The 24,664-nt window shown below is 38.0% G+C and overlaps 1 protein-coding gene across 10 annotated transcripts in view; it reads right to left on the bottom strand.

The window, feature by feature from the left end:
• Positions 1-24,664, bottom strand: part of XRCC4 (X-ray repair cross complementing 4) — a 124,613-nt gene that overhangs the window by 93,170 nt on the left and 6,779 nt on the right. For 9 of the 10 annotated variants that reach the window (XM_026070470.1, XM_026070475.1, XM_026070476.1 and 6 more), the window contains 2 exons: positions 11,381-11,530; positions 2,696-2,883 (listed from right to left, as the gene is read on the bottom strand). In XM_026070470.1, the coding sequence (XP_025926255.1) occupies positions 2,696-2,883; positions 11,381-11,530 (338 nt within the window). Of the gene's footprint in view, positions 1-2,695; positions 2,884-11,380; positions 11,531-14,058; positions 20,567-24,664 lie in introns of those variants that run through there. The other variant, XM_026070477.1, reaches the window with a different exon arrangement.

The raw sequence follows: 24,664 nt of genomic DNA on the forward strand, positions 1-24,664 counted from the left end.
TGAAGACTCACACATCTCCCTCTGACTATAAGTAGTACATCTAACAAAAGAAATGCAGTACATTTTAAACACTCAAAAAAGTGCTCTTCCCAAGACTGGAAATAACATTAGGTTTTAATTTATGCATATACACACTTTTTGAAGTATGAAAAGAGAAAAAGAACATCCATACAGGCTAAACAAGATGTAAAGACAAATATCCATTCAGAATAGTAAGTACTAGTAAGGGATACACGACTTAAATACTCAGTTTAAGTTGCACAATAGTCTCTCTAGGTTTCATCTGCAGTAAATGAAAAGAAATGTGCGTTTAGCTGAATTTCAGCCCTCTGGATGTTCAGAGCTCAGGATTAGTTTCCTAATCTGATGCCAGAAGATATACAGCATGAGTACCTTCACAGAGACCTTACAAAAGTTTGAAACACATTCCATCATATACCTGAAAGCTATTTGTAATTCTGACAAAGGCTCTGGCCATTTATTTGTAGGCATTAATTCAGTACTAGCAGAGGGAAGGAAGGTGTGCTTTCACCCAAGAAAAGTTATCTTTCCTAAAAGCGCTCTTTTGACACCCAATGCGGAAAGCATGCCTAGCAATTAGGACATTTTGTTTTTAAATCAGCACATTTTGTTTTTTAAACTACTTTGGCCAGATTATAATTTTCCTAAATTGACATAAAGAGGTTTTCATAAGAATTAAGTTTCTGGTAAGTCTTAATTGATGGAAACATATTAGGCGGAGCTACATATATGAAGATATTTTCCCTTAATAAAATACAGTATGTATTTCATCTGTCTGGTATTTAGACTATATTATGTGTTACACAGACAAGAAAACCAGGACTGTTAGAATTACTGTTCATATTTGTTAAGTAAAATTTGGTCCTAACCTTGTGATACTACTGTAATATAGCACTTTGACCATGACTCATTGCAAACAGGACTCAGCCCTGTGTGCTCCCAGGAAGCATGGAGCAGCAGGCATAGAGCCCAAAAGGCCTTGGGTAAATGCACAGAAAATTTGATAATGCAGATTGGAAGACTCATATCACCTAACGCTTGGCAACTTAATTAAGAGCCAAGTTGTCCTGCTGTTTCCTATACAGCACAAGGAAAAAGACATGCCTATACTGAAGTAACCTTTTAAGAAGCCTAACTCAAGTCCAGTGAATCTTTCTCCACTGGCTAAAGGGAAGCAAACTCTTAACATAACATCCAAGTGAGCTGCTTCAAAATTATGTAGTATGAATGCTGTTTTAAAGTAATCTAAAATAATTTTTCCTCATCCCTTTTAAAAGATACATATGCATAAAAAAACCCACATACTTTCATTTCAATTTCTATCCATACATATATTGCATTCTTTGTCTATTTCCAGTTTAGAGAAAAGAGTAATTTCACCTTTCACTTCAACAGAAGTATCCCAGAGAAGGTGAGAGTTTTTTTGATTTGGTTTTTGTTTTAAGTCAGACACCTCTGTTAGGTACTTGAAAGGTGATACTCTCCTTGTTTTCCCAAAAATAACCTGGCACAGGAGGAGCAAAGCTTGTTTCAACAGTGGTCTGAAGTAGCAAACTTTAACAGGTAGTGCAATCCTTAGGCACCTTTGACTGCCTCCAGGCACAGCTCCATGCTAGATTTTTTTCTTCCAGGAAAAAGATATTCCTACCCTCCTTTGTCTTCAGTCTCTTGTTTCCATTATCTCACCACCACAGTTTACTTCCCCTCAATGGTGCCAATGCAACTGATTGCAAAACTGTGCTATGAACTAGATCTGTGCAAAGATTCAGCTAAAAGAGCTATTCCTTTTTAAGCCCAGATTATTTCATTGATGTGGCTGAGAGGTCAGTCACCCCAACAGCTGCCCTAGCACAACTGAAGCAGTGACAAACCTTGGCGCAAGCACATCTTCAGTTTTGGGGGGAAGAAAGAGTAGGAACAAACAGAGTTTCCTTAAACTAGTTTCTCCCCCCAAAAAGCCATAACACTAAACCACAACCGGTGGCAGCCAAAGGTGTCTACAAACTATACTACCTTCTCTCTTGCTTTAAAAGCAGCTCCTTTCCTTTGCAGCCAAGAAACCACCATAGAACTTCATTCCCAGTCAAGAATTAATGCCATTTCAAGAATGAAACCTTTCTAGTGTTACCTTTCACATTAAAGTAATAGAAAAACAGATTTTAAAATTTTGTTTTGGCATTTGAAAGTAATCTTATTTCTAAATTTCTTTTTTTAGATGAATAGGGAGAAAGGAAAAAAACCAAGCAAATCAAAAATGTATATGTTGATGGTGAGGATTAGAAAAGGGAAAATTCATCTCAAGGTAGGAGTTAAAAAGATGAAAGTTACAGCTTATGGAACATTTCAGTTTAATACTAAACTGCAACTCCACCATTTAGGCATACCTTGCTTACAGAAAACATAACCCAAAATTAAAGTTATGGAAGTAATACTCCTATTCAACGTCATTAAAAAGGTAACAAAAATAGTTCTGTTGATTTCAGGTTTTATTAGAAAACCCCAAAACTTGTTTTTACTTTGGCCCATACTGGAGTTCACAATATTCATTCAACTGAAAGGCATATCCCATGTCTATTTGATTTTAGAGAACATCATAAAATATAGAAGCATACTCAGAAGGTCATTCTTACACTTAAAGTTTAACACTCAAATTTAAACATTTAACTATACTTACAGAAACATCCTTCAGATTTTTTTCATAGCAGAAATGACACTCTGTATTTTCTTCACCTCTAGAAACAGCAAAGTTATATTTGCCAGCTGATTCTTCTCCAAGTATCAGTGCGTTCTTCAGTTCCTCAACATACTTTTCTCTATCCATTTCCATGTCAGCAGCTTCCCTAGAAATTTCAGCTTCAGACACTAAGAAAAAAAAATTGAGAAATACTCATGTACATGTGTGTACATACACACACACTCTTCAAGGGATAGACTAAAGGAGTCTCTTCTTTTCTTGACATATCTATGTGCCAGATACTAATGGAGATGCTTCATTCAAGCTGCTGAATACAGATTCTTCATAATAATTAAGTTCTGTGCCCTTTCCTGCCTGAAAGTGGTTTATTACTACCACCCCAGAATTTTGCTTGCCTGAAGTTATTCTATAACACTAACCTTACAACGGAAAAAGAGGACTGTTTTAACTAATAGTCTGCTGTCCCCCCTGTTTTCTTTGAAAGTGAGTAATCTAACCCCAGACAGCAGACATGCAACACACTCACATATTCCTGATCCGCTTCTCTAATCTCTTAACTTGCAATCTTAAAACAAAATAAGATCATCAAATCAAAAACAAAGGGTATACCCAGAGACGCATGAATCCATGTTTTACTGTTTAAAATTCAAGGCCCACTAAATGGGCGATGTGTCCAATTTGCATTAGATCAGGTCTATTAAGAAACTTATTCCATTCCTTTGGAAATGAACACAAATGACACTACTGGGAGTGCCAGGTCTCTTGCACAGGCAGATTTAAACAAAGACTCTAAAAAAGGTCATGTAGTGTGTGTAACACAATCCAGGCTTTAATGTATAGCCTACTAGTACAGTACAGTATTTCAGATTCTCTACTTGGTTCACAAAAGTATTTCCTTTTCTAGTTATGTGACCAATCTTCTGAGGAAGATTGCTCTAGATTGTCACTTATCCCTGTTAGATAACAGACACTTTCAGCATTTTTCTGAAGATTTGCCCAGCATCTGAGAAAGCAAAATGCGGAAAAGGAAATTAGATTGTGACAGCCTGGAAGGGAGGGGCAAGGGAGAATCCTCCACACAGCTGCAAGTGACCCTATAAAAATAAATAAATAAAAGTGTAACCACCTCAGAAAACTATAACTATATTTCTTCTTTACACAAGTGTCTTACTTTGAAGATTGTTTCATACTGAGACGTAAACCTGCAAATGTATTGTGTTTGTACCAATGGAAATAGAATAGCATTTTAAGCAAACACAAGCCTGTTTAAACTGACTCTTCTCCTATCCTTTCCCTTGACACAGTAGCTAACCTGATATTGCAGAGGAGGTGCTATTTATCAAATCTATCCGTCACACAAAAATACAGCAGTGGGGTAAATGAATAATTATTTGCTATGGATAGTTATCTCCTCACACACTTCAAGACTTCTGAAATAACTCTGCATCTTCAGTAAGTTCAACTTATTTTCACAGATTCACAGAACAGCTGAGGTTGGAAGGGACCTATGGAGATTATCTAGTTCAACCCCCTGCTCAAAGCAGGGTCAGTTAGAGCAGGTTGCTCAGGGCTGTGTCCAGTGCAGTTTTGAGCATCTCCAAGGATGGAGACTTTACAATCTCCTTAAGCAACCTGCTCCAGTGTTCAACCACCCTTACTGTAGAAAGGTTTCTTCTTATGCTTAAATGGTTTTCTGTATTTCAATTTGTGCCTGTTGCCTCTTGACCTTTCACTGGATACCACTGARAAGAGTTTGTCACCATCAAACTCCCTCCCATCAGGTATTTATACACACTGATGAGATCTCTCCCTGAGCCTTCTCCAGGCTGAAGAGTCCCAGCTCTCTCAGCCTCTTTTCATATGAGAGATGCTCCAGTCCCATAATCATCTTAGCAGCCCTTTGCTGGATTTGCCCCAGTAGGTCCATGTCTTTCTTACTCCAGGGAGCCCAGAACTGGAGACAGCACTCTGGATGAGGCCTCACCAGGGCCTGCTAGAGAATCACTTCTCTCGACCTGCTGGTGACGCTGTGCCTAATATGGCCCAGGATGCTGTTGGCCACCTTTGCTGCAAGGGCACACTGATGTCCCATGGCCAAACTGGTGTCCACCAAAACCCACAGGTCCTTCTCTGCCAAGCTGCTTCCCAGGGCATTGACCACCAGCCTGTACTGGTGAAGGGTTAATCCTCCCCAGGTGCAGGACTTCACATTTTTCTTCACTGAACTCCATGGGATGCCTGCCAGCCCATCTCTCCAGCCTGTCAAGGTCCCTCTTGATGACAGCACAACAATCTGGTGCATCAGTCATTTCTCCCAAATCTGTATGATCTGCAAACTTGCTGAGGGTGCACTGTCACATTATCCAAGTCATTAATGAAGAAATTAAACAGTATAGGCCCCAGTGTCAACTTCAGGGGACCCATTAGTGACTGGCCTCATGCTGCTGATCACAACTCTTTCAGCCCAGTTCAATCAGTTTTCAACCCACTGCGCTCTCCACTTACATAGTATGTGCTTCATCAGATTGCCTATGACGATGTTACAGAAGACTGTATTGAAAGCCTCGCTAAAGTCAAAGAAACAACATCTGCTGCTATCTCCTCATTCACCTAGCTTGTCATTTCATTGTAGTCAGCTATCAGGTTGGTCAGGCCTGATTTCTACTTCATAAACCATGCTGACTACCTCCAATCACCTTCTTTTCCTTAATATGTCTAGAAATGGTTTCCAGGATTATTGCTCCATCACATACCCAAGGATCAAGGTAAGACCTCTAGTTACCCAGATCCACCTCCTTGCCCTTCCTGAAGGTAGGGAAGATTTACTTTCTTCCAGTCCTCAGAAACCTCCCCGAYCACCATGACCTTTCAGATATAATCAAGAGTGGCCTCACAATGAAATCGGTCAGCTTCCTCCATACTCATGGGGCTTATTCCATCAAGTCCCAGCAACTTGCTTATAAGTGTTAGGTGTTCTCTAACTTGATCCTCCTACAAGGAGTCAGTCTTCATTTCTCCAGACTTTCCCACTGGTCTCAGGAGCTGGGATTTCTGAAGGCAAATCTTAACCAGTAAAGACTGAGGTGAGGAAGGCATTGAGTACCTCAACCTTTTCTATGTCTTTTGTCACCAGGTCCCCTACCCCATTCAGCAGTGGGCCCACATTTTCCCTCATCTTCCTTTTGCTGCTGATACACCAGTAGGAGCCCTTCCTGTTGCCCTTCACATCCCTTGCCAGGTCCGTCTTCAGATGGATGTTGGCTTTCCTAACCCCACCCCTGCATGCTTAAACAGCATCTCTATATTCCTTCTGGGTCACCTATCCGAGCTTCCACCTCTTGCAGGTGTCCTTTTTATGTTTGAGTTTAGGCGGGACCTCCTTGTTCATCCATGCAGATCCTCCTGCCACCTTTGCTCGATTTCCTGCTCATTGAAATGGACCRTTTTTGAGGGCATGGAGGTGGTGATCTCGGGGGGGGGGGGGATCAACCAGCTCTCCTGGGGCCCTCTTCCATCCAGCGTCATATCCCATGTGATTCTTTCAAGCAGATCCCTAATGGGCCAAAGCATGCTCTCCTGAAGTCTAGGGTTGTGATCCTGTTTATTACCTTGTTCCCTCCATTCAGGATCCTGAGCTCCACTATCTCATGGTCACTGCAGCCAAGGCTGCCCCCAGTTTTCACATCCTCAACCAATTCTTCCTTGTTTGTCAGTATCAGCTTCTGTAGTTTTGTCTTCCACACGCTTTAGTAAAATTTGGAAAATATGTAAGACTTCACTGATCTTCAGCTTTACAGATCTTAGACTTTTTTTTTTAATCCTGATGCATTGTGACCTGATTTATCAGTTAGAGGTCATCCATTCACAAATACATCAACTGTTTCCACACACAAAAACATAATTACTACCTTACTAATTACCCTAAGTGATTACCATATATCTGTAAAATCTGATAAGGCAGGTCAGTCACTAATGCCCCACTCTTATTTTGTTTGCAAGACACAGGCTAATAGCTGGGAGAAAAAGGAGATGCAGGTGACAAGACAGAGTGCACAGATATTACCACTGCAGGCAAAAAGAATAACAGCCAACACAAGGACAAACCAGCGCCTTCTGTGGAAAATCTGAACATGCAGATCACTCAGTTAAAAGGTTAGATTTTAGTGTCAAAATCGTATTAACTATCCTTTAGCACAAGGAACTTTTCCCTAGACAGTTTCAAATATTTAAGGCTAGAAACCAGAGCTAGAAACCAAGTGGATGCAAGGGAACTGGACTGCTTTGAATTTGTTCATGATAAAAGAATATAAACATGGATGAAGTTAGGCTGAATTAATATATGTCAATCACTTTGTCATGTAAATATGTAAAGTATCAGACCCATGACAGTCTGAAGTCTTTCACAGAGCTCCCCTCCTTCTTTAATTGGACAAGGCTCAAAATTGAGAATTCCCCCCTCCCTTCCCCCCCCCAAAAAACCACACAACACACAAGAGGAAACCTATCACACAGACTAGTTGAACATTATAGTAAAGGTCAAGGTCTGAACACCACAAATATTCAGCGGATATTAAAAGCATTACAAAAATGCCTTTACAGTTAAAGAAAGTATGTTCCACAGCACTCCTGCACATTATAATAAGCCAGAAATAAAATAACTTTATATTCAATATTTCTGAATTGCAAGAGAGGCTTTCATCCTTAGATTTTAAACTGCATTATTTACGGGGGGGAGCAGGTTGGGGAAAAGAGGTCAGGGAAAAGAAAACCATATTATAGCTGCATATACCTATAGATTTGTAAACCCTATATATGTTCTTCATTAAAGAAATCCTGAAATGGAAACTGTATCATGCCATCTATTAGAGGAGATGTTATAGACAGATAATCATACATCAATGTTTTTGCATGCCCCAATACTGGTGAGCTATAGCACATCTAAATACTCTGAGATGGCTAATAAACTAAAGATTCAAGACATTTAGATTTTAGTATTATCCTTTTGAGAACATGATTTTACTTGTTTTACCATTACACTTCAAGTTATTTCTTCAACCCAAGAAGATAAATGGAAACAGAGCAAAAAGCAAGCAGCTGCCCTCTTCACTAAGTTAGGGTTTAAAAGATCTTTGGCAAGGATCTACATTTTAGAGAAGAAAAAAGTTGATAAAAAGCAACAGCATCCTTCTTTCACTACATGGACACCTCAAATTTCTTTTTTTCTAATATATGAAAGCCTTTTCTGATATGTGAGGGGAGAGAGGCTAAGACAGAAGGCTACATTTATTGCTATCTGGTACACGTCCTACAAACAGGACCTTAAGTGCAAAGCCCCAGTATAAATGTTCAACTGCAATGCTGCACTATAGCTTTTTTCCTTAAGTGCCAAACATTGCTGCAGCTGGTGAATAGGAACATGAGCCAGAGATGCCAGGATGCAGCCCTGCAAACACAAAAAGACCTACCAGACAGCTGTGAAATCAGAATCAGTTGTGTATCAATACTCATGCATTAAGACTGACAGGCATCAATTTCATAATGCAATTGGTACCACTACAGCCTTAGACAAGTGATGCTTGTCTAAGCTCTCTCATGCTGCAGTTAAAGCAGGGGGCTGTAGATTTATGCTATCAGGTCTTCCCTATCTCATTCTAATCCAAGTCAACCATGTTCAACCTCAGACCCACCTCTTAAATATTTCAGATAAAGAGATAAAGGCATTTTCCAAGTTTGTTTTAAACTATTTTAAGCATGAAACAGACATCAGAAACAAGACCTTAATTGCCAGCTGCATCTTATGTCCCTTCCCCCARCAGAAACTGAAAGAATTTTTAATATTCATACAAATAATGCTGCACTTAACCCATGGAATTCTATCTTCATTTTCTGTTTTCATAGATCCTTAGGTTTTTTGTTCCCCGCCCCCCCCAATTTCTTTGTTATTGATACTAAAGTCAAACCCATAATTCCTAACACAATGTGCAAACTGAAGTGCATTCTTGAAACTGTTAGTTTGGCACAGGCAAAAAATGCTAGTGAAATAAGTGGACATACTGACAGGAATAAAGTTAAGCATACAAGTCAGTGAAAGATTGTGGTTATAGTGTTGGTCAGCGCTCATCTTGAGAAACTAGCGATCCACTGCAAGCAGCAAGAATACAGAGGGGAAAGGAAGGCATGAAACTTACCCTCAGAACATTTCTCTTACTTTAAGCTACAGCCACCAATCATTTCCTACTCCTCATTAGCTAACTTATTTCTTGTACAGGACAGTAGACAGAGTTGAGGGAGGAAAGGCTGCCAGTATGTTAGCATTCGTTTTAAAACAAACAAAACCATGCAGACAGAAGTGTGGTATCCCTTGCACTGTGAGGCAAGGCAGGGGGCTGAAAAAATAAGTCAGAAATGTTAGAGCATGAAAGTGTTTAAAAAGCAATGAGCACTGAAGAAACAAAAATGAACACTGAGGAAATCAGATAAACTCAATCTCAAAAAATATAAAGTCAGTATGCTGTAACAGAGCACTGGGATTCTTCTTCTGTTGTGTTTGTATACGCTGTGTAGTTCTGTATCTTACAGAACTAACAGAAGAACCAATCTTTGAAGAAATGACATTCCTAAATGCATGTATCTGTAGTTCTTTAATCCTATATCAAATGAATATGTTAGATTATACTCAATATTCCTATATGTTTTCCCTCCCTGCCCCAAGATTATGCATTTTTGTTTAATTTTGTTTAAATAGTAAGACTCCAACACTTCATCATCACATTAAATATACAAAACTCAAAAAAGACAACTCCATCAGCAGCTCTCATTTACTTCCTGGTAGGTCTTGCCAAGCAAAATTATCCACAGCATGAGAAACCTAAAAGGGATTTCCCACAGCAAAAATATTCTGACTACTGCTTTCTCCCCTTCCAGGTTTCAAAGTTGGGATTTAAGTAGTCTTAAATAAGATGTACTGAGTTAGGAAAAAAGATCAAAAGCAATTATGAATTTATGAGAACTAAGACCTATACAGTAGAAAAATCTTAGGCACAAGGACTTTGACTCCTAATGAAGTTATTGAAAGGATTACAAATTTGACAGGAATTCCTTGGAAGTGGATCAGCTTCTTACAAAAGGAATAAAGCTCCATCCTTTGGACGAGTACCCAGTGTTCATGCTAAACTGTGGGGAGACTTTTCTCCTTTTAATAGAGTGAGGTCATCTTGCTCTCACTGGTCCTCTGTTTTATGAAATGACCATCTAGCAGTTCTGTCAGATGCAGGAAGTTAACATAAAAACTGCATGTACGTATTTTTTCCCTATACTCTTTCAGTTATAGTAACATTAGGTTTTGGAAAACTAACAGATGAAAAAGTAACAGGTTTTTGCCAATTTTAACCTCTGATTTTAAAAGTAACACCTTCTCTTGTTATAACAACAAAATCAAAAGCTTTTAGACAAAAATAATGGAATACTCATTAGTTAAGCATTTAACATCAACACCTTTTTTGTTATGTTGAAAATATACACTTATAAAGCTTTTTGATTTGACAGTAGGATATTCATATCTGCCTGCAGGGAGTGTGGGTGTGTGCACACCCTTTGTGCAGGAACTCCTATTCAACAGAATGTTTGAAATGTTAAAAGGAATATGAAAGAGCAAACTTAATACATACATAGATACCTTTTAAATTAGTCCCTTTTCCTGTGTTCAAAAGAAAAAAATGATAAAAATCGTACTCAAAAGAAAGCTAATGAATTAAGCTTCTTAGAAAAGAAAATGTATAAAGCATTACAAAAACAAGAGTTTTATTTGAAAGGATGGCTTATAGAGGGACTGGGAAGAAACATCTTAACTTCCACTGGGCAGGGGGAAAAGAAAGGAAGAAACCAGGGATATCTGTTCTTGTAATTCAGAAAAAGGGTCAGGAAAATATTTTTGCCTGTGATAGGCTGTTTAATACATAGGTTTTTCCTCCCTTTGAAATATTATTGCCCTTGAGAGAAGTGCTTTTGATGAAGTATCTGACATACATTTCTAAAGGACACAAATCTCGTCTTTCATTAGGCAGGAAAGAGAAACATGCACACATTAGGAGATCCAACCTCTTATTCAGGTTTCTTTGTGGAGAAAAAACCCACAGGCCATTCTTTTTTTCTTCCAGTAATTTATCCCCAGGAAGAAAAATACACACACACACACACCCCCTCTCAAAAAAACAGCTGCCCATTACATTGAATACATCTACATTTAAATAGTAATATCTTATTAAGCCATGGCTTAAAAGCCATCTGCAATTAAATGCTTCATGAACTATGTAATTCATAAGCAATACTTGCATGGTATATTTGTTCAAGGATCTGAAGATGACAGATGCAGTACATTGCAGGAAATTACATTAGTGAGAAAGAACAAGACATGGCATATCCTTATGTTAAATGAATTAGTATTAGTTTTGACATGCAAACTTTCCATAGATTCCAGAGAGATCTGAACACATCCCAGGTGATCTCGAATCATACCTCCTCCGTCACTGAGTAGAGGTGATTTCCAAAAAAACACTTTTTGATGCAAGTTGAAGGTCACAGTTTAGAAAATGCTAAAAGACACTGCCCAAAATATAATAATAATAAAGAGTAGTAATTAAAAAAAAATTTTCTTTCCATTATTACCTGTCCCAGTCCATGCACACTGAGCATCACTAAGCATTATAACAAAGCCAGTGCCTAAATCTTTTTCCCATGATACTTGTAGAAAATATGTTGCTTCTGGATCAGAAATTGGATGAATTCTATTCAAAGTCTTCTCCATTTTCCAGGCACCTGTTTTGGAAATAAAATAATCTTTTACTTATTTAATTTCTAAATTAATGAAAAGGAATACATTCAGAACAGTTTATTAGATATGCTCAGCTTACTATCCCACAAGAGTAACACCATATCAGCATTTCATTCAGTATTTATCATTTACACCATCAGCAACACTTAAATGCTTTAAAGCAGTGACGAAAATTTGCATAATGCACCTTCTTTCCGGGAAAATCCGGGGAGGGGGGAAGAGGACGGGGGGGACGGGGGGGGACAAGAGAAACTTCTTACTGAGGCAAGATTTGACAAAACTTACTCCTTATATTGGAGACAGAGGCAAATCTCCATCTTAAAAGTCTAATGCACACAAGAAAGCATGCAATAGCAATATGAAAAAGTAAGTCCTAGTATCGATCTAAAGCAAAATATGACTGCAGTTAAAACAGTCAAGTGAATCAGCATAATAAACCAACAATCTAACAAGTATAACATTGAGATGCAATCTGTAACAGGCTGGGAAAGGAGCAATCTTCAGAAAGAAAACATTTGTTCTAAAGCTGGTGGGTCACTGAATATCTTCACAAAGTATAAAGGAATAACGTTCTCCTCTGTCTTCTCTACTCAGACAGATTTTCTAAGGGTCTTCTAGTCCCAATCCTTCTCCCTTTTGCTCAGACAGTGGAGGCTTGCCTCCTGCTTGCCCTTCCTCCATAGACTGTTGCTCATTGAGCTCCAGCAGCAGCATCCTCCTATGGCAGGATCATGGCAGTGATGATACAGAAGCAGATATTCCTGTTTTACACCCAAACAGATTTTCCCAAACCAACTGAATTCCAAAATTCAATCTTCTACTACAGTAATTCAGAAGTATACTTAGTTCTAGCTCTGTACTTGCTTTGGATTAGATTCCATATTGTTGGGGGAAAAACCTGGATTTGGAGCACAACAAGCAAGAAGCAGAAGACTGGAACAGAAAACAGGACAAAAAATTAAATATGGCTCCCTATCAACTAATGAAAACATGGAATACACAGTTGAGAAAGATCAGTCTTTCTGAACTCACACTATGTTCTTTATAATTCTGAGCCACAGTTCAGTAACCTGTTTCTAGCAGTAGCCTAAAAGGATATTTGACTTGATCCTCTGACTATATTCTTTACAGAGCAAGACTAGAAAACCCTAAATGGCCTTCACAGAACATGACTATAAAAGCCTGCAAGAAACCAAGGCTCAGCTTGTCATCTCACCAGCTAAATACTTTTTGCTTCAAGCTTGTTTATAACTCATCAGTAAAGTCATCAGCTTCCAGTTCAATTAACCTAAACCCCATCACCTTCTAGGTACGCAAGAGCCTGCAGGAGGTACCTCAAATTGCTCAGTTCACACATACACTGAAATAAAGGTTTGCCACACCCTGGTCCTTAATATTAGCCACTTAAAACTGCTAAGCACCTCTGAAAATAAACCATTGGTTCATATAACTAGCTTTAAATAAACATTGGTACAAGTATAAGCATGCTTGTTTATACAGCTTAGAATTGTATTGTTTTCCCCCTCCACAAATTCTTTCTCCCCCCCCCCCTCAGAAAACTGACAACATTTCCAAACAGAAAACTGGAAAAAAACAATTAAGGTTAATTAAGAACAGTGCCAACAACCAAATATATTTGAATATTCCCAGAATAAGAAACTAAATGTCAGGAGACTGGGCAATGCAAAGTTAGTATACACAAGCAGTGGCCATTTTGTAGCTCACCATCCTCTATCACCCAACGCACAGCACATGGAATATAAATTGAAATAGGCAGTGTTCAGCTGGATGCCTGCCACTTGAAAGCATGCTACTAAGTTCCACTGCAAAACAGAGAGCAGTGGGTGCCAGCAACAGCAAAAGAACTTATTAGAAAACTAGATGCTGCAGTTGCAGAAAACTAAATTTATACCAAAGTGGATTTTACAGCTCAAAGCAACCTGGCAATCTGTACTTGACATAAGACCTTTTAAAGAATCACATGTTTATATATGGTCTAGCCTCACAATAATGAATCCTCATGGTTCCCAAGATTGTTATAACTGCATTTGGCAATCTGTTCCATAGAATAATGAAGAAACAGCCAATTCTGAAGTTAACATTGACATAGTATTTTCATAGAGCGTACTTCAATGCTGCCCAGTATTTAAGAGTTTGGCTTGGGGTGCTCAGTTGTTCCCCCCCCCCCCTTTTTAAGAAAAGTGAATGAAGATGAGGTACACATTCACTCACACACTAAATATAGTATTAATAACAGCAAGAAAAATACAGCTTAAGGATTTAAGCATATTCCAGACATCTATCTATCGCCAATGAAAAGCTGCCTTCCCCTCATAATTGTTATAAAGTAGGACTCGTTATAAGAAAGTTAAATTTTGTTAAAATTTTACATTTTTTTTTGTATTATTCCTCAGTTGTCTGATATTTTAAGTTCTTCAGTAATTTCCCCTAGATAGTCTTTCACAAAGGTCATAAGAAGCCCCCTACAGAAGGGAGCAGAGTCAGGCCTTACTGGTCTTGCCATGACATGTCTGTGCTTAGCACAACGAAACCCAAGATTTGCATAGATCCATATCACAGATGCTAGTGGTCCAAGAAGGTTCAAGTGATTGCTCTGCCTGAGGAAGAAACAACACGCACTGAGCACGCAGATGCTTGGGCAGGTGTAGGTACTAAAAGCTCTATCAAGATTTCCATTTAAAGCATAGTAATAAGTCATCCTGGTTAGCTTCAGTACAGGCCCTGAGGGGACTCCGTTCCTCTTTAAAAACAGTAATAGCAAGAAGCTCTTTGCTCACCGGATATCAAGAGCCAAATCTATTTAGAGATTTAACTACTTTGGCCTCCCAAAAAGTTGACCTTTTCAGGTCAGGAAGAGCAGTTTTAACCCCAGTTGCCTACACTGTGTCTCACCTGTGCTCAGCTACATATCTAATAACATTTGAAAATGCCTTTCCCTTGTCTGAACAAGTATACAGTATTCAAAAGCAACAAAAAAACATTAACTTTTTATTGCATTAACCTAATTAGAGTTTAAAATTGATTAAAAGTTTGCATTATTGACAATGCAGTTTTATTGCTGTTAATGTGGCTTTATGCTTGAATAACTAGTCTTAAGTTAATTACATCTAATAGCTAACTAAACCACAATACATACGTATTTGGACTAACAAATAGCATCTCTAAACAGCAAGAGGAACATCATGTAATGACTGTTGACTTCCATGATTTTGTTAAAACACATAACTAGCTACTTCCAGCATTCCTGAATATGCATTATGTTTTCATCATCAATTATACAAAGAGCTAACTTTCTTTTTCAGCTTAAAGCTCAAATATATACACATAAGCACTATAACATTTCTCTATTTAAAAGTTTTTCCCCAAAAGTTTAGAACATGGAAACTATGGTAAGAATAGAGGAGATAAGACACACACAAAACTAGGCATCAAATTCTCACCAACAGAAGTAACAAGGATAACATTAATATTTTTATCCATAAACTACTACCAATCATACTATTGGAAATGTCATAATCTGCAGGTCAATTAACGTCTTGATTTCTTGTATTGTTTCAGTGAAGAATAACAACTAAAATAAATAAATAGTTCAAGTTGAAAAAGTTTTCTTCTATTTCCATAGCCAATCAGCTAGCCATTTCTGAACACCTACAATATAACTGCATAGCAAGAACAGAACTGCAAGAAGAACAGAGAAAGAAACATTTGGGGCATGGAGGCCTGGAGCAAGGTCAATGAAATTACTGTTTAGGGAATGAAAGCCATTTAAAGATTTGTAGTGCAAAAATCGCCTGGATAGGGGTCAGGACATAAAGAACACATGCCAGGAAACAAGTCAATGCATGTAATGTGCTTAAGCATATAGCCATGTATTTTCTTTTGCCTGCCAGACTCTTGTTTTTGCTTGCTCTGGAACAATACAGAACCTCTTATGAAGTATTTTGATAGAAGTCCCTCTCTGAAATACACTGTTTTCAAGATGACTTTAATTATTTTTTTACTTAAAGGCAGTAAATAGTTGCATGAAACCCAGAGAGACAGTACAAAGGTACTGATGCATATTTTTATACATCTGAATAGAGAGCTTTTCTTCATTGCACTCAATTCTTGTCACAAAGCAAACCAGCAGTCAGTAAAAGCCACCTGCCCCAGAGGCTCTTTTTAATGCAGAGCACTCATAACAGAAAGCAAGGTTAGAGATTTGGGTTTTCTATTTATATGAAGATAACCAGGATGAAGCATCAGCCCTCAGTCAGAAAAAGTAGTATCAAGAGTATATTTCTGGGCCTCACTATACAGAAAAACAATCTTTTTAAAGATGCACTAACAAGGTCTGAATTTAAAAACCTGAAATTGAATCCCTGTGTCGTCATACTCGCACGCTTCTCATGCATCCGCTTTCACATAGCAGTATTGCACACTAGTGGCATGTAAGAGCTAAAAATGGAGATTCTCTTTAGATATTAATGGCTAAAACAATGGAGACAGAAGCTACCTACTGTTAAGAGTAGGGAAGGAGCACAGTAGCAGAACTGAGAAAGCTTCCATAGGATTTTCTGACCTGTTACTAAATACTACTTAAATAAAAACGAACACTAAGGAGTACACAGTGCAGAAGAATGTTATTTCACTGACAGAACACAAAACGCAGTCTCTAAGTTTTGCCACATTTTATTGTGCATCTTTGAACAAGCAATTTAATTTTACAACATAGCATAAAATGAAAGTAGTATCTTTTTCACCCAGCCTTCGTCTTCTCCATTTTGCTCACTGACCTTCCAAGACTAGTATTATCTATAACTACGTTTAGAAACTGCCTAACAAAGCAGACCTCTGTCTTAGCTGAGATCTCTAAGCACTCAATGGTTTCAAATCATCAGCAAAAGCTCAAGGATTTCTCGACTGTACGTAATGGCTATTGCTCCTCTCCAAGACGACCATAATGGATTCATAAACATTAATCTGTCCTATACCGCATATACAAACATTGCTTCAAGGAAAAACTATTGTCCCTTACTGCTTTTTTATATGAATATTCACAAAAGAAAACTGCTCTACCACAGAGAGGATTTACCACAGTGTTGCAATGGGGGGCATCGTCCAAACCTCAGAAACCAAAGGCAGCAGAACGCACTCTGCAGAAGAGCACTACCTTTGTGCCCTTTGAGGAACATACTTCTACTTCCTAATTCACAGGCCACATATACCTCAAAACACATCAAGAGCCAGAATTGCTGTGGAAAACAAAAGTTCCCAGCTCCAACTGAGCGAGTCGCCCCTCTCAAAACACCCACTACTATCAGGCCCTCGCCATCTTTCATATACAAAGAGGATGCCGACTCCTGGTTTAAGGCACAAATATTGCCGTGAACTGCCTGAAATGAGAATTTTATTCCCAAAGCCCTCCTCCCATAATAGAACTTCACTGATTTAAAGACATCAAGGATAAATTACAAAGTACTATTTCCTTGCTTAATTTGAGAGTTTGTTCTCAATTATATACAATGCAGTACTTCCTAGCACATTAACTGATGTACTGCAATATATTAAGACTTGGAAAATTTTCTTTTACATAATAAGATCTAGCTACTTGCAAGGCTTTATTATGATGTGCTGCATTAGTAGAAGTACACAGCTTTTTTTCTTTTAAGTTAAATTTGCACATTAGTGAAGTGAGAATGAATCAAGTTTATTGATGCGCTACAAACAGGTAAAGCACGAATACAGCTAAATAAAGCAAAGTAGTTATCACTAACTATTTAGCAACTAATAGTTCCATTAACAAAAGAAAAAATGCAGGAAGGAAATCAAAAGATCTTCCTTACTCCTTTACTATCAGATGAATGTATGTATCTCATCCATTCTAGAAGACACAACTTAACATATGTACAGCAGTACATTACTGGAAAAGAATTTCAGGGAGAGGAAGCTGTACATCCTGCTTGAATTCCAGAAATCAGCTATATATTCACAGATTCATAAGTCATTTTGCCCAACATCTTTAAAAGGTATATATCGCACTATACTTCAAAAAAATAAAGACATCTCCTTTCTAATTAAGATATCTCAATTCACCTGCCTTCTTACTATATTCTGTCCTCACCCATCAGCTTTCAATATGCTAAGCATACTTGTTTGTAAAAGGTGATTATGTTCCCACTGGAGTTTGTCCCAGGACTTTCACTGGTGGGGGGAAAAAAAAAAACAACAACAAAAAGCAGTGTATTGCCAAAGTCTGAGGGGCACACGAAGACATTTGCCAAGGGATTCACCAGCCTCTGGCCCCAAATTGACACTCAAAAAAACCCTTATATTTCAGTGTGGCTGCCAATGTGTTTTTTTTCCTCCAAGAAGGCAAAAGTCAGATAACACCTCCAAGAACTTCTGTCCGATTGAATCTACATTTGTTTTTTGTCAGCTCCACAAGAAAAGGTACTACATATACACAAAAAGGAGACTATTGTAGGATCAGGCCTCCAGAAAGTTGTTTCCCATTGTTACTGTTGCCATATTGCCTCCCAAACACTAAGGGCAAGATTATAGAAGTGAAAAAGTTTGTGTGCCTTTCATTTCAGCATCTGGTTACACTTTAGAAGTCAAATTATTTGACAGAATTTTCCTTGCCATGACCAGTGAACACACAAAATGCCAGGATGTGCTTCTCCAAGAATTTAGCTTTACACATTCAAAAAGTAGTTCCACTAGAACTATGACTGCTGAATAAAGGAATGCCAAAGTTCCTCTGCTCTGGCTCGTGTCTCACAGAGGCTATCATTACTATACCTAAAACAGAAGCATGAACACATGACAGAACAGTTTGTCCGAGCTTTAAGCACTCAAAGTGGCCTGAATAATACTGCCAACTCAGGACCTGAACTTTCACAGAACTGGTCAGACAAGCTTGTAGAAGCTGTTATTGCTTTTTAAGGTTTTTATTAACATTCTCCCTACCACCACCACCAAGTGGTAGTTTCACTATGAAAGGGCCAAAAATATGAAGAAGGATGAGGGAGAGCTGCAACTCTAAAAATCTAGTTTCAGATCTTTGAGTGGAAAGGAAGAGACACAGGTGAGAACTGTAGCAGTGCTCCAAATGCTTAAAACAGTCACCTGAACTTTGGCACTCTCACTGTTTAGCAGTCCAGTGGCTACTGAAGTTATCAAGGCTTACTGAATAAAAAACAGCCTATTTTTACAGCCATCCATCAAGTTCAATTACTGAAATCAGACCCTCATTATAGCAGTGTAATTATTATCTATGAGTCAATTAGAGGAGTACCTTGGAGTGCCTTTCAAGATTCAGTAACACTGTCTCTGTAGTCTCTTTGCATTCACCATCTCAACAAAATGAGAGCAGCCAGTATTTTTTTCCATTCAATTACTATAAAGAAAAGCTTCAGAGGAACTGATTGATTAGAGTTATAAGAAAGCCAGTATTTTTTTTCCTTAAGGGCACAGAAGGTCACACTACATATCAGCACCTTACCATGTTTGAGCCAGGAACCTGAGACAAGCTTGCAGGTGGGAACAGTTGAGTCCTACCCAAAATTTGTAAACCAGAGGCTTTATTGAGGACTTTGAACAGTTGAGGATTGAACTCTTTATCTTTAGCACTTTGTCCCTTGGGTGTTTGGCATTTCTGATCTATATTAGGCAATGTTTCTTTCTAAGGAGAAATCAGCTGTTGGCTGGTTTGCAATTGACTGGAGCCTGCTCTCTGAACAAACACCGTACACAGTTGCTTCTGAATAAACAAGACACTTAAAATTAGTTTACAAAGAATTTTGTATGTTGTTTTGGATAGCACTAGGCATAGACCAAAAGCCAAATCTTTTAGGGCTGATCCAACACAGCATCATTGATATTTTGAACTTGAGCATTTTATTTTTCTTCATGCAGAGTAATAGCTTTTTTTTCCAAAACTGCTTTGGCTGCAGGTGTTTCCAACTTCAGCAGCTATGCATGGAAGGCTACTTACAGATCAGAAAGAGCTACTGTATCTCTCTAATGGGGCAATTAACTTAAGTGCTTTCTTGTTGAGAAAAATAGGGTGCTATCCCCAGTGATTTCAGAATAGAAGACTAGCACACAGAGCACCCTGCTATTTAAGTCCATAATTTGACCCCTAGAGTCATGGGTTTGACCAGGGCATACAATACAAATCTGGATCTAAGAATCAGGAGAAAGCGAATGGTTAACCTAGACAGATAATTCATACAACTCATGAGCTATTATACGCATTTACAAATAGATTATTTGAAGTTTAGACCAGTAAAGAAAAAGTTAGATTGCTTTTAAAGATTCAAACTGGTTATTATTGCATTTTCTAACAGAAGGCAAGAATATAATACCTATATTTAGGAATATTTCTAGAGACATATTCAACATACAAACTGATTTTCTCTCATGATAATTTAAAATTCCATTACCTCTACTACTTCAAGAGGAAGAACATTAAAATATCTTCTAAACCCTTTAATTATGACTCAGTTTATCCCAGGTCTATTATCTAAGGACTTCCTTTTTTTAAAAAAAAAATCTTAAAAAATGTCTGGGCTGAGAAACATCAAGAAAACATTACAGCATCCTTTGTATCATATCTCATAGTAAGTCTCTCATGCCCTTTAGCCACAATATATGTTTGAAGCTGAAAATACATTAACAAACCTTCAGCTGTAATTTAAACATACCTTTGAACACCAAAGAGGACAAAAATTAAGGGTTCTGATTTTCTAATGAAATTTAGGAGCCTAACACATTTTATATTACATACAACCAAAATTTTTTCTAGGTTTTTTTTTTAAAGAAAAACCTTGCTCTATATTAAAAGCACAAGGACCACAATTTTGTCAATAATACAATTTTGTTTTGGAAATGAAGGAAATTAATCAAAACTTGGTGCTGGATATAAAGAAGTGACTGAATGACTTCACAGCTTCATGCAGACCTTGGGATGGCCCATTATAAAACCGCAGTCATGCATGACAACATTTGATCAAGAGATTGACATCAAGGAAGCTCCAGTCAGTACTTGGTTGTCACAGACCCAACTGCAGGAACAAGAGCCTCACAGGGCTAACATCCTCACTCCTCGTTTCCCAGTGTCTTGTGGCAGTCACAAAAGGATTGGAAACATGCACGTACTTTCTGTGCATTTGTCCAAAAAAAGCTCTCTGGTTTGTCAGACTCCAGGGGCCAACAGGCTATGCAAGAGTTGGCACAAAAGATCTGGAGTTTATGATAAGGAACAAGCCATGTCAGACTTATTTACTACAGTTACCAGCTGAAAAACGAGGAGAAACAGAAGGAAGCTGACAGTCAACAACCTTTATAGTAGGAATTTTACCAAGAGGCTTTGATCTTAATTGTAGCCTGGAGGCAAAGCCCACCCTGGTGTCTTTCATCCCCTTGAAATCTCAGACCTAACCCACTATCAACTCAGGCATCCAGACTTGCCAAGCTTACTTACAAGCACCTATATTGAGAGACAGTTTAAGCTATAACAGGTTTTAAAAAAGGCCTTCATATTTTAAAACAAACACCTAAGTGGGGAATTATACCAGTACATACAAGCAAATAGTAAAATAACCAGATACATTTCCAAAAAGGTAAAGCCTTTATTTTTCACCCTTCTCAGAGAATTCATTCCAACACTAACAGTTCAGTATGCGCACACCGTCAAATCCTAACTTTTCAAAATCCATACCAGAAAAACCTTAAGGTTTTCATAGAGATCACAATACACTATGTGAGTGTTACCAAGCTGTAAGTAGTAAAATTAGATGATGTAACTGAAACTTTCCTGATGAAAAAGTTAATTTTAGCACTGAAGTTAAAGAGTGCACAGAGAATTGAGCAAGGATCAAAGCAGGCCAGGCCAGCCCCAAGTAGCCAAATGTGGGATGCAAAGTCAGCAGACATGCCTAGGAGAGCCAGGCTCCCTGYCCTCATTGCCTCTGCGAGATGCAAGCCCCGACACATTCCTGCAACCCTAGTTTGGCAGTAGGTCAGCCTGGCTTTCCAAGTCCCTAATAGCTGATGGTGGCAAGGAGCCATAACTATTTTGCCTTCCCTTGAAAACTGCTGCCCTAGGTCATTTGTTAAGGAGCAAAATTCACTTTCTCAAAACAAAGAAAGCCACCCTCCTCCCCCCAAACTTTAAAGAATTAAAATACGCCCCCATAATTGCTCTGAAAAGACAACACAGGAAAAAAAAATGTTTTTGCAGGTAAGAAAAGAAAAAGGAAACAATTCTGTACTGTGTGGTCAGAGAAGACAGATCAAGGGAAATCTCTGCTGCATGCAACTTCTGAGCCTGCAGATAATGCAGTATAAGATAGGTAAGAACTAAGAGCCAGGAACTCCTGGTATCTTCGCCACGTTTCCAAGAGTCTCTCTGCAGTGTTCACTAAGTTAGTATCATCCATTTGAGTATTGGGGGGAGAAGAGGGAGGAAGAATCCGTGTATTTTAACCACCCGTTGCAGATCCAAAAATACTCACATACATATGCCCTTTTGATGTATGTTTGGATAATACAGTAGAGTGGTTGAGGTATCATCTGTTTTCCAAAACACTGCCTTCTTGAGGATTAAATGTTATCAGTATATTCAAGACAGAAAACAAATCTGTCCTACAGATTTCCTTTGTCTTTTATTGTTTAGTCCCCCTATATGCCTTCTACCATAAGCCTACAGTCTGCCTTTTTTTAAAAAAAAAGAAAGTCAAATAAATTCAGTGTTGTCAAATCCACAATAGCTTCTATAGGCAAGAGTAACAAATCTGCATCAAGGATAAATAAAAAAAATCAATGATAGATAGATATTGATGGACCTAATTCTATATCCATGTAACTGTTCTGAAGTGCTTTGAAAAACTGAGCCAGAAACCTGGAAAAACAAGTTTGGCCATATGTAACCAGTTCAGTGGGACAAGCAAAGATATAAATATCATGGCTTACATATACTCCTCTCCTCCTATCTCTACACCCAGAGCTTTTCAGAGAGATGGATTATTCTAATTTCACATCTGTCTGTCAAATTAACAACAAAAAAATAGGCCTAGACTCCAAATTGCCTATCTTACTAAACAGTTTCCTAAGGCATTTTCTTTGAAGAAGATTCCTGCATTACCCTGTCTTCACTTAAATTTTAATATGTTTTTCTTTCTATTTTCTAGTTATAAATTGCAATTAGACTACATCAATTTCTCTATAAAACAAAAAGCATACACTATTCTAATAAATTAAACATTGTAATTCATTTGTCTTCATCTTGCCCACACAGAAAAACAATTCAAAAGACATTTTCAATGGACCAGTATATTCATTTTCAATGTAAAGTGATAACCATGGCTGAATAATGAGCTGCAAAACTGAAATTTAAATTATCTGTCTGGCAGAAACCTCTTTTGAGAGAGATCAGACTGAGCAATCAGGGTTTGAAGATAAGGCAAAGAGACATCAAGGGATAATGAGCATTGATTTCATCCGATTCTACAGATGGGCACAGGTCCACCTTTGGTTTGTTAACCTACCTTCAATGCCAACCCATGAGATTCAATATATCAGATAACAGGACAGATACCTATGCATAGGGTTACATGATGCCAGTGCCCCAAGGTATTGCTAGTCATGAAGTGAGGTATGCTATGCACCTTCAAAAGAGGCAAAGAAACCAACAGAAAAAGTGTGGCACCAGTTTAGCTTAGGCTTTGTGATAATACACATGGAACAATCCAAAACACGAGAGTTCAGATCTACAAATGACTGACATGCTGATATTTTAGCTTGGAGGGAATCCAGTCCACATGTCCCACACCTTCACAAAGCTCACTATTTTTTTTTTTTTTAATAATACAGTTGCCAGTATATTGGAAGTAAGTTCACTGACCACCTCCTCTAGCCCCTAATCAGTTATACAGCTATTACCTTGTGTTCAGTGTTATGTCTAGAAACTCTGTTTCAAAGGGGGAAATAAAGGCTTCAAAGAGTTACTTGTATTTTTTGCATCTTACATTCTATATGTAAAAACATAATGCTTTTCAGGACCTATAAGCTCATTGGTTTTATGAGTAGTTTTCCTGGCACTTCCATATGGTACATTTTTCTTACTATGGGCTAGGCAAAAAAAAAAAGACGAAACAAAACACACAAAAAAATTAAACTGTCCCCCAGACACTTGATACCAAGCAGGGCATCTACTTAAGGAAGCCAGATCTTCAATATCTGTTTTCCTTCACAAGTACTAAAGAACACTGGCGTGAAAAAGAAATCTGCAGTCTAATGTGAAGACACAGCAGGGGTGGAAAAGTGCCACTGGGACTTGAAGAGGTAATTAGGTACTCATTAGAAAAATATAGCATAAAAGTGCTTTAATAGTCCATCAGTTAGAAACAGTTTTGAGATTTTAAAGTGTAAATTGCAACAAGACAAACATGCAGAGCATTGGTATCCAGGTCTCAAAAGTGTTAAGACTTTAAGTCATTGCTTTCCCATATAAATTAAATCAATTCTAATATAATGATGGCACAGGAAAAGTTACCTGAAGAAAAAAAAAAAAAGTAAAACAGGACAAGAGTGGAAAGTATTATAAAAGTAAGTCTCCGCTAAGTTCAGGCTACACTGCATGTTGGGTTGCATTTCACCTTAGCGCTTTCTGGCTCCCAACTGGGAAAGCTGGACAGAACCACTACTGCAGATCACTGTGTGAAATGAAAGTGAACAAACACAATGAATCTAAACTAATGTATGTACAGGAACATAAAAAAAAGCCTGTAGTACAGAAGAGTTAGCTGTTCACAGCTCATATACACTGTTTCAGTATAGTTTTAAGTATCCCTTCCCCCACTGCATTTTCTTCCCTTTCGCAGTTACACATACACTTGTTTCACATCATCAAATACCCCCCCAAAAACCCACCACCATAAAAACACCCACAAAGCCTGAATTAACAAGTATATCATTCAAAAAAATGAAAATGGAAAAACACCACCTCTGTCTCATGATTTAAAGAAAAAAGGGCATCTATTTTTTAAACACAGACAAGGTAAAAAAGAAATAAAAGTAAAGTAAAAGAAAGAAAAAAAAATCAAATCCCT

Source organism: Apteryx rowi, unplaced genomic scaffold (genome assembly GCF_003343035.1).
Source record: "Apteryx rowi isolate R43461 unplaced genomic scaffold, aptRow1 scaffold_310, whole genome shotgun sequence".
NCBI lineage: Eukaryota > Metazoa > Chordata > Aves > Apterygiformes > Apterygidae > Apteryx > Apteryx rowi.